General features: G+C 47.2%; 1 protein-coding gene across 1 annotated transcript in view; it reads left to right on the forward strand.

Annotated features, from left to right (window-relative positions):
• Nucleotides 1–1,460: 1,460 nt before the first annotated feature.
• LOC116983075 (nicotinamide phosphoribosyltransferase-like) overlaps nt 1,461–15,364 on the forward strand; it is a 35,027-nt gene continuing 21,123 nt past the window's right edge. Inside the window, exons 1-5 of the mRNA XM_033036644.1 lie at nt 1,461–1,612; nt 8,640–8,775; nt 10,337–10,440; nt 12,966–13,094; nt 14,901–15,059. Coding sequence (XP_032892535.1) covers nt 1,559–1,612; nt 8,640–8,775; nt 10,337–10,440; nt 12,966–13,094; nt 14,901–15,059 — 582 coding nt within the window. The 5' untranslated portion in view covers nt 1,461–1,558. The remainder of the gene's footprint in view (nt 1,613–8,639; nt 8,776–10,336; nt 10,441–12,965; nt 13,095–14,900; nt 15,060–15,364) is intronic.

A 15,364-nucleotide genomic window follows, 5' to 3' on the forward strand; every position in this document is an offset into this window, starting at 1 on the left:
ATGTCATATCCTCGGAGATGTGGACTCCCAGATATTTAAAACAGTTCACCCTATCCACAGGATCCCCATTTATCCTCAATTTCTGAGGATGACCAGGGAGAGGATACGATTACTTAAGGATAAAGGTGGAGATGTAGGCTTGGAGTGAGGGGGTGTAGGCAAGGCACTAAACCAACTTTGTATTGGTATTGACCATGAAGAAGGACATGGTGGATGAGATCAATATTGGGTCGACTAATAATCCTGGGCATTGTGAGGGTACCATGTTTGGCACGGACTGTGGGCCAAAGAGCCTGTTTCTGTGCTGTACTGTTCCATATTCCTCTGCAGCTGAGTTTCATCTTCCCACGAGGCCCACCAGCGCTCCCATTCACTGACCACGCCAGCCCCATCCCATGGACATTCCCCCTCCCTTTCCAAATGTCCCTCTCATAATCCGCTTGTTGTGTTTACTTTCTCAATCATTGAGTTGTACAGTGATACAGCGTGGAAACAGGCCCTTCGGCCCAACTTGCCCATGCCAACCAAGATGTCCCATCTACTCTAGTCCCGCCTGCCCGCATTTGACCCATGTCTCTCTAAACTAGTTTGTACATGTACCTGTCCAAATGCTTTTTAAATGGTTCCACTCCACTCCTTTACCTCTTCAACCCCCTCCAAACCTCTCCACCACTACTCCTCGTCTCTCCCCTACACGCATACCATTACCTCCCCGCTAGCCTCCATCACTCCACTGTTCTCTCCTCTTGTTCCCTTCCACCCCTCCTCTCTGCATTCCTCCCATCTCCCTCCCTGTCCGCCCTCCTCACTCCCATCTCCCTCCCTACTCCACCCCTCTCCATCTCCTCTTCATTCCACCTCTCTCCCCCTCCCTCTACCTCCTGCCTCTCCCCTCCCCTTCTCTCCCATCCCTTCCTCCATCCCCTCTCCCTTCATCCCCTCGACATTTCTCCGCCCTCCATTCCTCTCCTCTCATCTCCATTTCTCTACTCTCTCCCTCGTCCAAGCTCTCTCCCTCCCTCCTCACCTGCCTCTCCCCCTCTCCACTCCCTCTTCTTTCCTCCCCTCTCTCTTCCTCTTCTCCTCCTCCCTCTCCCTCCTCCCTCTCCCTCCTCCTCTCCTCCCTTTCTCTCCTCCCTTCTCTTTACTCCTCTCTTCTCTCCTCTCCTCTCTTTTCCTCTCCCCATTTCCTCCTCTCCTCTCCCCTCTCCTCCCCTCCCTTCTTTCCTCTCCTCTCCTCCCCTCCCTTCTCCCCTCCTCTCTTTTCCCATCTCCTCTCTCCTCTCCTCCCCTCCCTTCTTTCCTCTCCTCTCCTACCCTCCCTTCTCCCCTCCTCTCTTTTCCTCTCCTCTTCTCTCCTCCCTCTCTCCTCTTCTCTTCTTCTCTCCCCTCTTCTCCTCCTTACTCCCTCTCTCCTCCCCCCTTCTCCTCTCCTCTGTGACGGCCGGTGACGCGAGGTGAGGTGAGGCGAGGCTCCGGTCCGGTGCCACCGCCGCCCGGCTGCAGCCTCGCCTCGCCCCCGCCCCGCACACACACACTGCCCGCGGCCGGAGCCGCCATGGCTGCAACCACCCCCGACTTTAACATCCTGCTGGCCACCGACTCCTACAAGGTAGAGGGGGCCCCGTGAGCGTGGGTGGGATCCGCTGTCAGTAATCCCAGGGTGGTGGCTGGGGTGGACTTACGACCAGCAACCATGCACTGACCACTGAGACCCCCACCCTCCTCCCTCCGTCCTGAGGAACACCTTCTACTGACCTCACTGACCACTGGAATCACACTCCGCCATACTGGCACCATCCTCCGTCCTGAGGGGACCTTCTCACTGACCTTCTCTCTGACTACTGAGACCACCCAAGTCCTCCTCCATGCTGAGACCGCTGTCCATCCTCCTCCACACTGAGACCACCCACCATCCTCCTCCACACTGAGACCACCCACCATCCCCCACACTGAGACCACCCTCCATCCTCCTCCACACTGAGACCACCCTCCATCCTCCTCCACACTGAGACCACCCCCACCATCCCCCACACTGAGACAACTCTCCATCCTCCTCCACACTGAGACCACCCTCCATCCTCCTCCACACTGAGACCACTCTCCACCATCCCCCACACTGAGACCACCCTCCATCCTCCTCCACACTGAGACCACCCTCCATCCTCCTCCACACTGAGACCACTCTCCACCATCCCCCACACTGAGACCACTCTCCATCCTCCTCCATAGCAAAACCACCCACCACCCTCCTCCACACTGAGACCACCCACCATCCTCCTCCACACTGAGACCACCCACCATCCTCCTCCACACTGAGACTGCCCTCAATCCATGGTGTTTGGGAAGGTCACACATCGATCCTTCATTATCTTAATGATCTTAAGATAATAAGCCTGGGTACTGCCCGATTCTCCTCCACCCCATTGCAGACATGCACTTTATCTCTGCAACTGATGCGCTACAATGTCGGGAACTATATTCTGGACTCTGTATCTCCCCCTTTAGTCTACCTATTGTACTTGAGTTTGACCTGATTGTGGTATATCCGATCGGGTTGGATAGTAGGTGATACAAAATGTTTCACTGTATCTCGGTACATGTGACAATAGTAAACCTTAAGCTTAAACCTAATTTGTAGAAATAAGGCTCGACCCAACTAAAGTGATTGGAATTCACAGGGATATGCAAGAAGTAGCAGTGAAATATATTCAGAAGATAGACACGAAATGTTGGAGTAACTCAGCAGAACAGGCAGCATCTCTGAAGAGACCCTTCAGTCTGAGGAAGGGTCTCGACCCAAAACGTCACCCATTCCTTCTCTCCAGAGATGCTGCCTGCCCCACTGAGTTACTTCAGCATTCTGTGTCAACCTTCGGTTTAAACCAGCATCTGTAGTTCCTTCCTACACACATAGTGAAATATTCTGCCCAGGGCACCATTAGGAAGCGGTTAGCTGCTGACTACATCTTATTACATCTTCATACATCAGCCATGTGTCTGGGTCAATGGGAACAACTTCTTACCAACCTGCTGGTACTGGATGCTCACTCTGTCACCTTCCTGTCAGCTAACAACGAACCTTTCTACATTTCCTTATCATCATCTGCTTTGATCTATCATTTTCACACATTACCCTTCCATATCTCTCATTTCTCCTGGCTCTCAGTCTGAAGAAGGGTCTCGACCCGAAACGTCACCCATTCCTTCTCTCCAGAGATGCTGCCTGTCCCGCTGAGTTACTCCAGCATGGTGGATCAATGCTTGTTTGAAGGACCCAGTATTTGTATTGGAAGTACCTGAGGTGAATCTTACTGCCGTTAGTTTGTACATGCACAATTGCTACTTGGCTGAAGAAGGGAATTATTATTCCGAAGAAGGGTCCCGAACGGAAACGGCGCCTATCCATGTTCTCCAGAGATGTTGCCTACACTGATTTATTCCTGCACTTTGTGTCTATTTTTAATACTAGGGCCGTTTTGACAAGAAGTGTATTATTTTTCAAGATTCTAGGCAGATGATGATAATGGTTTATTCAGTTTCATTACATTCATTTTAGCTGTCGGCAATGATTGATTGAAAGATACAGGCCCTTCGGCCCACTGAGTCCGTGCTGGCCAGTGGTCGCCCGTTCACACTAGTTCTACGCTATCCCACTTTCACGCCCACTATCCGACACACTCGGGCCAATTTACAGAGGCCAATTCACCCACAAACCCGCACGTCTTTGCGATGTGGGAGTAAACCCACATGGTCACAGGGAGAACGTGCAAACTCCACACAGAGAGCAGCTGAGGTCAGGATTGAACCTAGGTCTCTGCCGCTGTGAGTAGCAGCCCTACCAACCTAGCCACTGTGAGTGCCCCAGTTTCCTCCCGCATGCCAAAGACGTACAATTTTTTTAGGTTAATTGGCTTCTGTAAATTGCCTCTAATGCGTGGGGAGTGGGTGCGAAACATAGACGGATGACCGACGGACAGCATGAACTCGGTGGGCCGAAGAGCCTTTTTCTATGCTGTATCTTTCAATCAACAAAACTCCAAGCAACAGGCTCCAAAAGAAGATGCCACGATGCTGTTACCCAAAACTAATATCTGCAGTGAGCCATCTATAAATATAATGGCAAATGTCCAGTGTTTGTCCAAGATCAATCTAAAGAATTGACACATTGAGAAGCTACTTAAAAATCTACATTCCCAGCAACGATACGGTAAAAAATAATTATCCTGATTACTGCAGTATCTGGTTCACTTTCCATTTGATTTAGATGGAACTACTATGTATTGATGTCACAGCAAAATATTTGTCCTGATTGTAAATTAGTGCTGGTTGCTACAACCCTGAATCATATGCACTGGTATTCTTAATTATCTTCATTTAATCTTTATTCTTGTGCAGTGGTAGATAAAGGTAGAAGATTGAGGGGGGATCTTATAGCAACTTACAAAATTCTTAAGGGGTTGGACAGGCTAGATGCAGGAAGATTGTTCCCGATGTTGGGGAAGTCCAGAACAAGGGGTCACAGTTTAAGGATAAGGGGGAAATCTTTTAGGACCGAGATGAGAAAAACATTTTTCACACACAGAGAGTGGTGAATCTGTGGAATTCTCTGCCACATAAGGTAGTTGAGGCCAGTTCATTTGCTATATTTAAGATGGAGTTAGATGTGGCCCTTGTGGCTAAAGGGATCAGGGGATATGGAGAGAAGGCAGGTACACAATTTAAGAATAAGGAGTAAGCCATTTAGAACGGAGGCGAGGAAACACTTTTTCTCACAGAGAGTGGTGAGTCTGTGGAATTCTCTGCCTCAGAGGGCTGTGGAGGCAGGTTCTCTGGATGCTTTCAAGAGAGAGTTAGATAGGGCTCTTAAAAATAGCGGAGTCAGGGGATATGGGGAGAAGGCAGGAACGGGGTACTGATTGGGGATGATCAGCCATGATCATATTGAATGGCGGTGCAGGCTCGAAGGGCCGAATGGCCTACTCCTGCACCTATTTTCTATTTTCTATGTTTCTATGTATGTCCTGTCTCACCACCTTAAAACTAATTTGTCCAGTAAATAATTCTGAAATAAGCCGGGATGACATGTATTTTACCTTTTTTGTTAATTACCATCTTTGATTTGTGTTTATAATTCATTTGTTTTTACTGTTATGAATTGACTGGATTTACCTTGCACTAAACATTATCCCTGTCATCGTGTATCTGCACACTGTGGGCGGCTCGATTGGAATCATGTATTGTCTTTCTGTTGTCTGGACAGCTCGCAACAAAAGCTTTCCACTGTGTCTCGCTACACGTGACAGTAAACTAAACGCAACTCAAAACTACAGTTCATAAGTTCATAAGTGATAGGAGCAGAATTAGGCCATTCGGCCCATCAAGTCTACTCCGCCATTCAATCATGACTGATCTATCTCTCCCTCACAACCCCATTCTCCTGCCTTCTCCCCATAACTCCTAACACCTGTACTAATCAAGAATCTATCTCTGCCTTAAAAAATATCAATTGACTTGGCCTCTAAAGCCTTCCACAGCAACGAATTCCACAGATTCACCACCGTCTGACTGAAGAAACTCCTCATCATCTCCTTCCGAATGGAACGTCCTTTAATTCTGAGGCGATGACCACTGGACTCTCCCACCAATGGAAACATCCTCTCCTCAGTTGAGATACAAGGAACTTCAGGCGCTGGAAACTTTAGCAAAACACAGAGTGCTGGAGTAACTCAATGGGTCAGGCAGCATCTCTGGAGGACATGGATAGGTGACATTTTGGGTCGGGACCCTTCTTCAGACGGCAGTGCAGTTGAACATCAGAGGAGCCTGACTTCTATGTTCAACAGATCTAGTATCTGAAACAGATTGCCAATTTCGCTGCCAGTGGAAATGGGCAATTGGAGATGTTGCTTAATGAACCAGGTGGAATCAATATCGTACTACTTACTGTTCCAGATAATATTAAACTGTTGATAACTAATATTGTCCCTGAGTGTTAGTGTAAATCATTCTTTAGAGCCTGGAGAAGAAAAGTAAGTATTTAAAATCTTTACCATCCATTCAATGACCTAAATAAGGTTCCGTCACACAAGTGCAGAAACAAGGAACTGCAGATGCCGGTTTATACCAAAGAAAGACACAAAATGCTGGAGTAACTCAGCGGGTCAGGCAGCATCTCTGGAGAACCTTAACACAAATGTTCCTTTCCTTTCTTGCTCCTCGCTCAATTCTATTCTCTTCCACTTTTTTTCTTTTGCTTTCATTCTTCCCACTCTCCCTTTAATCTTGAGCTCATGCTCATAAAGTCATAAGAGCAGAATCAGGCCATTCAGCCCATCAAGTCTACTCTCCCAATCATGGTTGATCTACCTTTCCCTTTCTACCCCATTCTCCTGCCTTCTCCCCACAACCCCTGAACACCCGTACTAATCAAGTATTAATTGACCTCTGATGTTTAAGAAGGAACTGCAGATGCTGGAACAATCGAAGGTAGACAAAAATGCTGGAGAAACTCAGCGGGTGAGGCAACATCTATGGAGCGAAGGAATGGGTGATGTTTCGGGTCGAGACCCTTCTTCAAACGGAAATCAACCTCTGATTGTCTTCCTCTAATTCTACACAACATAGTAATCCTAACCTTTTAAAAGATTGTGTCGTTGGTCATAAGAGAGATACAGCATTTAGTCAATATTCAATACCACTTTATTGTTACATGTACCTAGGTACAGTAGAATTATTTGTTTTGCATACAATCTAGTTAAATCATACTGTACATATCCACAATCATATGTACGATTGTGGAATGCTTAAAGATACAGATTGGAAACAAGCCCTTTGTTCCACCAAATCCACGCTGACCATCGATAGACAATAGACAATAGGTGCCGGAGTAGGCCATTCGGCCCTTCGAGCCAGCACCGCCATTCAATGTGATCCTGGCTGATCATCCACAATCAGTACCCCGTTCCTGCCTTCTCCCCATATCCCCTGACTCCGCTATCTTTAAGAGCTCTACCTAACTCTCTCTTGAAAGCATCCAGAGAATTGGCCTCCACCGCCTTGTGAGGCAGAGAATTCCACAGACTCACAAATCTCTTGTGTGAAAAAGTATTTCCTCATCAAGTTCTAAATGGCTTACCCCTTATTCTTAAACTGTGGCCCCTGGTTCAGGATTCCCACAACATCGGGAACATGTTTCCTGCCTCTAGTGTCCAATCCCTTAATAATCTTATATGTTTCAATAAGATACCCTCTCATCCTTCTAAATTCCAGAGTATACAAGCCCAGCCGCTCCATTCTATCAACATATGATCTTCCCGCCATCCCGGGAATTAACCTTGTGAGCTACGCTGCACACCTTTAATAGCAAGAATGTCCTCCCTCAAATTTGGAGTCCAAAACTGCACACAATACTCCAGGTGTGGTCTCACTAGGGCCCTATACAACTGCAGAAGGACCTCTTTGCTCATTTACTCAACTCCTCTTGTTATGAAGACCAACATGGCATTAGCTACCCTCCAATCCACTGGAACTGATCCTGAATCTACAGAACACTGGAAAGTGATCATTAATGCGTCCACGATTTCCAGAGCCGCCTCCGTAAGCACCCTGGGATGCAGACCCATACACTAGTTCTATATAAGCCCACTTTTGCTTCCCATGCACTTGGGACAATTTATAGAGGGACAATTGACCTGCAGACCTGCACGTCTTTAAAATGTGGGAGGAAACTGGAGCACCTGGAGAAAACCCAGGGAGAACATACAAACTCCACACAGACAGCACCTGTAGTCAGGATCGAACCAGAGTTTTTGGTGCCGTGAGGCAGCAACTCTACTGCTGCGCCACTGTGCCATCCCTAAAAATAGTAGATTTCTACTAAGGAAATACACACAGAATCGCTTATAAAATGCACCAACTAGTATCTCTCAAGTATCAAGGTCTTATCTTGGTCTTAAAGGGCCTTTGCCCAGGGAATTCCACTTTTTTATTCCCCCCCCCCCCCTATTCTTGTAGACTCCCCCCCAATTCTACTAATTGCCCACACACTAGTGGTTATTTATACTGGCCAATTAACCCATCGACTACCATATCTTTGCGACATGGGAGGAAATTGGAGCACTCCAATGGTCACACGGAGAACGTGCAAACTCCACACAGACAGCACCCTAGGACTGAATTGAACCTGAGTTTCTGGCGCTGTGAGACAGAGGCTTTGCTAACTGTGCCACTATGCTTCTCAGATTTATAAGGAGCAGGAAGTGTATTGAAACTTTTTGAGACGGCTCCGTCTAGACTATCCTTGTGCGGCACAGTGGCGCAGTGGTACAGTTGTTGCCTGCGGCCTCACAGCGCCAGAGACCCGGGTTCGATCCTGACTATGGGTGCTGCCCGTATGGAGTTTGTACATTAACCTGCGTGGGTTTTCTCCAGGGACTCCGGTTTCTTCCCACACTCCAAATGATGTACAGGTTTGTAGGCTAATTGGCTTGGCATGATTGTAAATTGTCCCTAGTGCGTGTAGGATAGTGCTAAGTGTGCGGAGATGGCTGGTCGGCTCGGACTCGGTAGGCTGAAGGGCCTGTTTCCGCGCTGTATCTCTAAACTAAACTAAAAAATGTTGTATTTTTTTCCTTCAGGTCACCCACTTTAAACAATACCCACCAAACACCAGCAAAATCTACTCTTACTTTGAATGCCGGAAAAGAAAAAATGATGAGTTCAAAGAAATTGTCTTCTTTGGCTTACAGTATATTCTGAAGAAATATTTATCAGGTAAAAAATGTAGTGACTCAGGATCCAAAAATATGTCTTCTAACGAGATGAGCAGACCCATCACAGTTCTGCATAACTACATATTTTATTCTCGTTTGCCAGCTAGCCTGCAATGGGACTCATCCCAAACGGTTTAAAATTCATGAGCTGTCACCTTAGATATTTAGTCGTAGAAAATTGCATTTAGAAAGTTCAGAGACGTACCGGCAACAGTTGCATTTGCACCTCTTGGCTGGCACAGGCTCTTGTGAAGGAATGAACTGCAGTTGCTGGTTTCAACCAAAGATAGACACAAAAAGCTGGAGTAACTCAGCGGGACAGGCAGCCTCTGGAGAGAAGGGATGGGTGACGTTTCGGGTCGAAACCCTTCTTTTGTAATAGATGTCAGTCAATAGTCTATTTCTTGTGATGGAGACGGTGAGATCTAGAAAGGGGAGGGAGGTGTCGGAGTAAAATGGTCCAAGTAAATTTGAGTGCAGGATGGAAATTGGTGGTGAAGTTGATGAAGTCCATGAGTTATGCATGGGTGCAGGAGGTAGCACCGATGCAGTCGTCAATGTAACGGAGATAGAGTTCGGGGATAGTGCCAGTGTACGCCTGGAACAGGGATTGTTCAACGCACCCTACAAAGAGGTCAGCAGACCTGGGCTCATGCGGGTGGCCATAGCTACGCCTTGGACTTGTAGGAAGTGGGAGGATTCAAAGGGGAAGTTGTTGAAGGTGAGGACCAGCTCCGCTAGGCGGAGTAGAGTGTTAGTAGAGGCAAATTGGATGGGTCTTCGGTCGAGGAAGAAACTGAGGACTTTAAGGCCTTCCTGGTGGGGGATGGAGGTGTAGAGTGACTGAACGTTCACAGTAAAGATGAGGGAGTGGGGGCTCGGAAAGCGGAAGTCATTAAAGAGTCAAAGGGCGTGTGAGGTATCTTGGACATAGGTCGGGAGAGATTGGACCAGGGGGGATAGGATGGAGTCGAGGTACATGGAAATCATTTCCGTCGGATAGGAGCAGGCAGAAATAATTTGTCTGGCAGGGCAGTTGTGTTTGTGGGTTTTGGGGAGGAGGTAGAAACGGGCTGTGCGGGTCTGGGAAACGATAAGGTTGGAGGCTGTGGAAGGCAGACAGACAGAGGTGATGAAATCAGTAAGGCATGTGAGATTAAGGCCTGGTGCTCATCTGCGGGATCATGGTCCAAGGATAAGTAGGAGGAGGTGTCTGAGAGTTGTCAGCTGATGGAGGTCAGCGCGCCAGACTACCACAGCAACTCCCTTGTCAATAATATAACTGGAGGCGATCGCGGTATTTGATTTCCCATCACCAAAATGTAGCTCACTTTCAGTTTAATCATTTAAAAAATTGATTGATGGAAGTAGACTATATTTGAAGTCCCCCGCGGTCAGTGAAAATACAAACAGTACTTAATGGCTTCAATTTGCCTGATTCACATTATCAATTCGGGTATCTAGCGATTGTCTGTGGATAGATGTTTCTTAAAAAGATCTTCCTTTCATAAGAGTCTTGCCATATGCATTATCAATTTTTCTCATTAATAAATCTCACACAGGTTCAGTTGTGACAGAGGAAAAGATTCAGCAAGCCAAACAAATCTATCACCTTCATTTCAAGCACTCTATCTTTCACGAGGATGGATGGCGGTACATTTTAACGGTAGAAAATCTATTAGAATATAGTTCCATTTGGATCATTTCTATGAGTAGATCCTGTTCATGATGCAGGATGGTTTAGTGGTAAAACTGTAAATGCAGATATATAACTCTACACAATGGGCAGCACGGTGGCGCAGCGGTACAATTGCTGCCTTACAGCGCCAGAGACCCGGGTTCGATCCTGACGACGGGTGCTGTCTGTACGGAATTTGTACGCTCTCCCCGTGACCTGCGTGGATTTTCTCCGGATGCCCCAGTTTCCTCCCACATTCCAAAGGCCCACAGGTTGCAGGTTAATTGGCTTCAGTAGAAATTGTAAATCGTCCCAATAGACAATAGACAATAGGTGCAGGAGTAGGCCATTTGGCCCTTCGAGCCAGCACCGCCATTCAATGAGATCATGGCTGATCATCCCCAATCAGTACCCCGTTCCTGCCTTCTCCCCATATCCCCTGACTCTGCTATCTTTAAGAGTCCTATCTAGCTCTCTCTTGAAAGCATCCAGAGAACCTGCCTCCACCGCCCGCTGGGGCAGAGAATTCCACAGACTCACCACTCTCTGTGAGAAAAAGTGTTTCCTCGTCTCTGTGCTAAATGGCTTACTCCTTATTCTTAAACTGTGGCCCCTGGTTCTGGACTCCCCCAACATCGGGACCATGTTTCCTGCCTCTAGTGTGTCCAACCCTTAACAATCTTATATGTTTCAATGAGATACCCTCTCATCCTTCTAAACTCCAGAGTGTACAAGCCCAGCTGCTCCATTCCCTCAGCAAATGATAGTCCCAAGTGTGTGTTGGATAGTGCCAGTATATGGGATAATTGCTGGTCGGCACGGGACACAGTGGGCTCAAGGTGCTGTTTCCACGCTGTATCTCTAAACTAAAGTCTCAAGGCTTGATTGGATCCATGTATAGTACAGTCATAGAGCGATACAGGCCCTTCAGCCCATCTTGCCCACTCTGGCCAACATGCCCCAGCTACACTAGTCCCACCTGCCTGCTCTTGAGCCATAATTTGATCTATGTATCCATGTATAATCTGATTTGGCTGAAAGGCACACAAGCAAAGCTTTTTACTGTACCTCAGTCCACATGACAATAATGAACCGAAACTTACAATACAATACAATTTATTTGTTATCATTTGAACCTCTTGAGGTTCAAACAAAATTTGGTTTCTGCAGTCATACACACAAGAAAAAGAACCAAGACACGATTTACACAAACATCCATCACAGTGAATCTCCTCCTCACTGTGATGGAAGGCAAAGTCTTATCTCTCCCCTGCTCTCCAATCCTCCCGATGTCAGAGTCAAAGTCCCCGGCGGGTGATGGTAAGTGTCCCGCAGCCATTAAAGCCGCACCGGGCGATGCAAGGCCGCGCTCCGGGTCTTGGTGTTGGTGCCCCTGGCGGGCGCTTGCAAGTCCCACGGCCGTTAAAGCCGCGCCGGGCGATGTAAGGCCCTGCTCCAGGTACTTTTCAACCCCGCAACTCGGGGTTGCGGAAGCCCCGAAAACGCCGTTGCGGAAGCCCCGAAAAGCGGTCTCCCACCAGGGACCCGCGGGCTCCCGGTGTTACTGTCCACCAGACCTGCGGTTGGAGCCTCCGAATCTCCAGGGTCCGGCTGCTTTAAACTAAAGCTTCCTTAAATGTATTAATTTGGAATCTTGTTTTGGTATTTTGCAGCATAACTAACAGTACTGATCTTCTGTTGCTTATTATCCAGAATATATACTCTATTGTCCCCATAGTTACTTTTCAAAGGTTTACCTGAGTTCTTAGATATTACCTTGCCCACTGTGACTAACAAATGTACAACATACTACTGCTCTGACACAGTGATAATCTGTAACTTTGGTCCCAAATGGATAGTAGCTGGCCAATGCCATGCCAATCCCACATCAAGATAAGGGAGATAGTTCCACGGATTAAAAGACTCATAAGAATTTTTTTGTTCTCACAATTCTCCAAGTTTACAAAACTGGTTTGGACAGGTGCCTCTGTTTCAAACCATGTTCATTCTGTATCTGAATTTCGAACGCGTGGAAAGTTGAACATAGAACAGTGGGGCCCTTCGGCCCACTATGTCCGTGCTAACCATGATTAGAAGATAAACCTCTCTGATCTGCCCGCACATGATCCATATCCATCTATTCCCTGCAAGTCTATGTACCTATCTAAAAGCTTCTGAAACACCACTGCCATATCTGCCTCCACCACCACCCCATGGCAGCGCGTTCCAGGCACCCACCACCCTCTGTGTAAAAGACTTGCCCCGCACATCTCCTTTAAACTTTGCCCCTCTCACCTTAATGTAACACCATCTGTCCTTTGACATCTATACCCTGGGGAAAAAGATTTTGACTATCCGCCCTATCATCGCCTTTCATAATTTGTCATCTAATGTTTGATTATTGTGCATTTGTACCCACCTATTCATTGCCTTTCATGTCCTTTTGCATGAAAGGGTCATTTGACCAGTTGGTGTGTTATTTGGAAGTTTACTATAATATTCTTTTACCTCAGAAACACAAAGGACACCTACCAATCCGAATTAAAGCTATTCCTGAAGGGAGCATCATTTCACGGGGAAATGTCCTATTTACTGTGGAGAACACAGACCCCGATTGTTTTTGGCTGACAAATTACATTGAGGTTTGTTGACATAACTATTAAATCACAACGGCTGATCCCGGTAGAATTTCTGGATGTTTTTAGATGTCATTGAATGTTACCATTAACTGATACATTAACTCGGGTGGTGCAGCTGGTAGAGCTGCTGCCTCACAGCGACAGGGACCCCAGGTTCGATCCTGACCTCGGGTGCTGTCTGTGTGTGGAGTTTGCACGTTCTCCCTGTGACCGCATGGAGTTGCTCCGGGTGCTCCGGTTTCCTCCCACGTCCCAAAGACGTGCATGCTTGTCGGCTAATGGGTTTCAGGAAGTAGTTCCTGGTATCCAGGGGAATGGTGGAATTTAGGGAAAGTTAATGGGAATGCGGGGATAATTGAAAGAAAAGTGAGATGAATGCTGGATCAGTGCGAATTTGTGGTAAAAGGTCGTGACAGATGGCACAATGGGCTAAGTGTTCGGCTGGCAACCGGAAGGTAGCTGGTTCGAATCCCGCTTGGAGTGCATACTGTCGTTGTGTCCTTGGGCAAGACACTTCACCCACCTTTGCCTGTGTGTGTGGATGTAATTATGTGAGGCACTTTGGGGTCAATGCAAGTTGACTAAAAATGTGCTATATAAATAAAGAAATTAGAATTAGATCGAGCAGGCCAAAGACCCTATTTCTGAAAACACATGGAACTGCAGATGCTGGAATCTTGTGCGGAACACAAAGTGCTGGAGTAACTCAGCAGGTCAAGTAGCATCTATGGAGGGAATGGCCAGCTAATGTTTGGGGTGGAGCCCTCTTTAGACTGCAGTAGGGGGGAAAAGCTGGAAAACAGAGATGGGGGAGGGACAAAACCCGGCAAGTGATAGGTGGATACAGGTGGGGAGGGGGTGATTTGCAGGTGACGGGCGCTCGATGGTCAGGTGAGGGGTGTTTGTTTCTGTGTCTCTGTACATAAGATATGTGGTATAAAATCATGAGAGGAATAGCTAGCGTCAATGTACAGTCTTTTACTCAGAGTAATGGAATCGAAAACCAGAGGTTTAAGGTGGGGGGGGGGGGGGAGATTTAATAGAAACCCGAGTTTTTTTACACACGGGTGGTGGTTGTATGGAATGAACTGCCAGAGGAGGTAGTTGAGGCAGGTACCATCACAACATCTAAATAAGGGGTTTGGACAGGCTAGATGCAGGAAGATTATTCCCGATGTTGGGGAAGTCCAGAGCTAGGGGTCACAGTTTAAGGATAAGGGGGAAGTCTTTTAGGACCGAGATGAGAAAATCATTTTTTACACAGAGAGTGGTGAATCTGTGGAATTCTCTGCCACAGAAGGTAGTTGAGGCCAGTTCATTGGCTATATTTAAGAGGGAGTTAGATGTGGCACTTGTGGCTAAAGGGATCAGGGGGTATGGAGAGAAGGCAGGGATGGGATACTGAGTTGGCTGATCAGCCATGATCATATCGAATGGTGGTGCAGGCTCGAAGGGCCGAATGGCCTACTCCTGCACCTATTTTCTATGTTTCTATGTTTCTATAACATTTGGACAGGTACATGGATAGGATGGGTTTAGAGGGATATGGGCCAAAAGCAGGAAGGTGGGGCTAGTGTAGATGGGGCATATTGGTCGGCATGGGCAAGTTGGGCTGAAGGGCCTGTTTCCACATAGTTTGACTCGTGTGTCTAAGTCTGTTAAAAACCGAGCAGACTTTTCGAAAAGTAATAGAAATACAGACTTTGAGATTTAGTGGGTTACAATGTAATGAATTACCTTCATTTTATCTTTTGTTTTTCTCCAATAGTACTCTCTCAGCAATGATTCTGAATACTTTTGTCCCAACAGACGACGCTTGTTCAGGTCTGGTATCCGATCACCGTTGCTACCATTTCCAGAGAGTTCAAGAAGATAATAGCTCTGTACCTGAAGAAAACCACTGGTGGTTTGGATGATCTGGAGTTCAAGCTACATGACTTTGGTTATCGGGGAGTTTCATCACAGGAGGTACTCACTTCTCAAATACCAGTTTGACATTGGATGTACAATTCTGCAGTGATTTATAATGTCATTTTAATTTTGCTTGACGTTGAGGTTAATTATTGTCACACGTGCCGAGGCGCAGTGAAGACCTTCGCCTTGCGTGCTATCCAGTCGCAGAGACACACAGCACAAAGACAGGTCCTTTCGCCCAACCACCTCTGCTGACACTGGTTCCCTCAACATCCTCATCCTCCTCGACCTGAGCGCAGCCTTCGATACAGTGAACCATAACATCCTGCTCACCAGACTCAAAGACCTCGGCATTGAAG

The sequence above is a fragment of the Amblyraja radiata genome, chromosome 18 (genome assembly GCF_010909765.2).
Source record: "Amblyraja radiata isolate CabotCenter1 chromosome 18, sAmbRad1.1.pri, whole genome shotgun sequence".
Taxonomy (NCBI): domain Eukaryota; kingdom Metazoa; phylum Chordata; class Chondrichthyes; order Rajiformes; family Rajidae; genus Amblyraja; species Amblyraja radiata.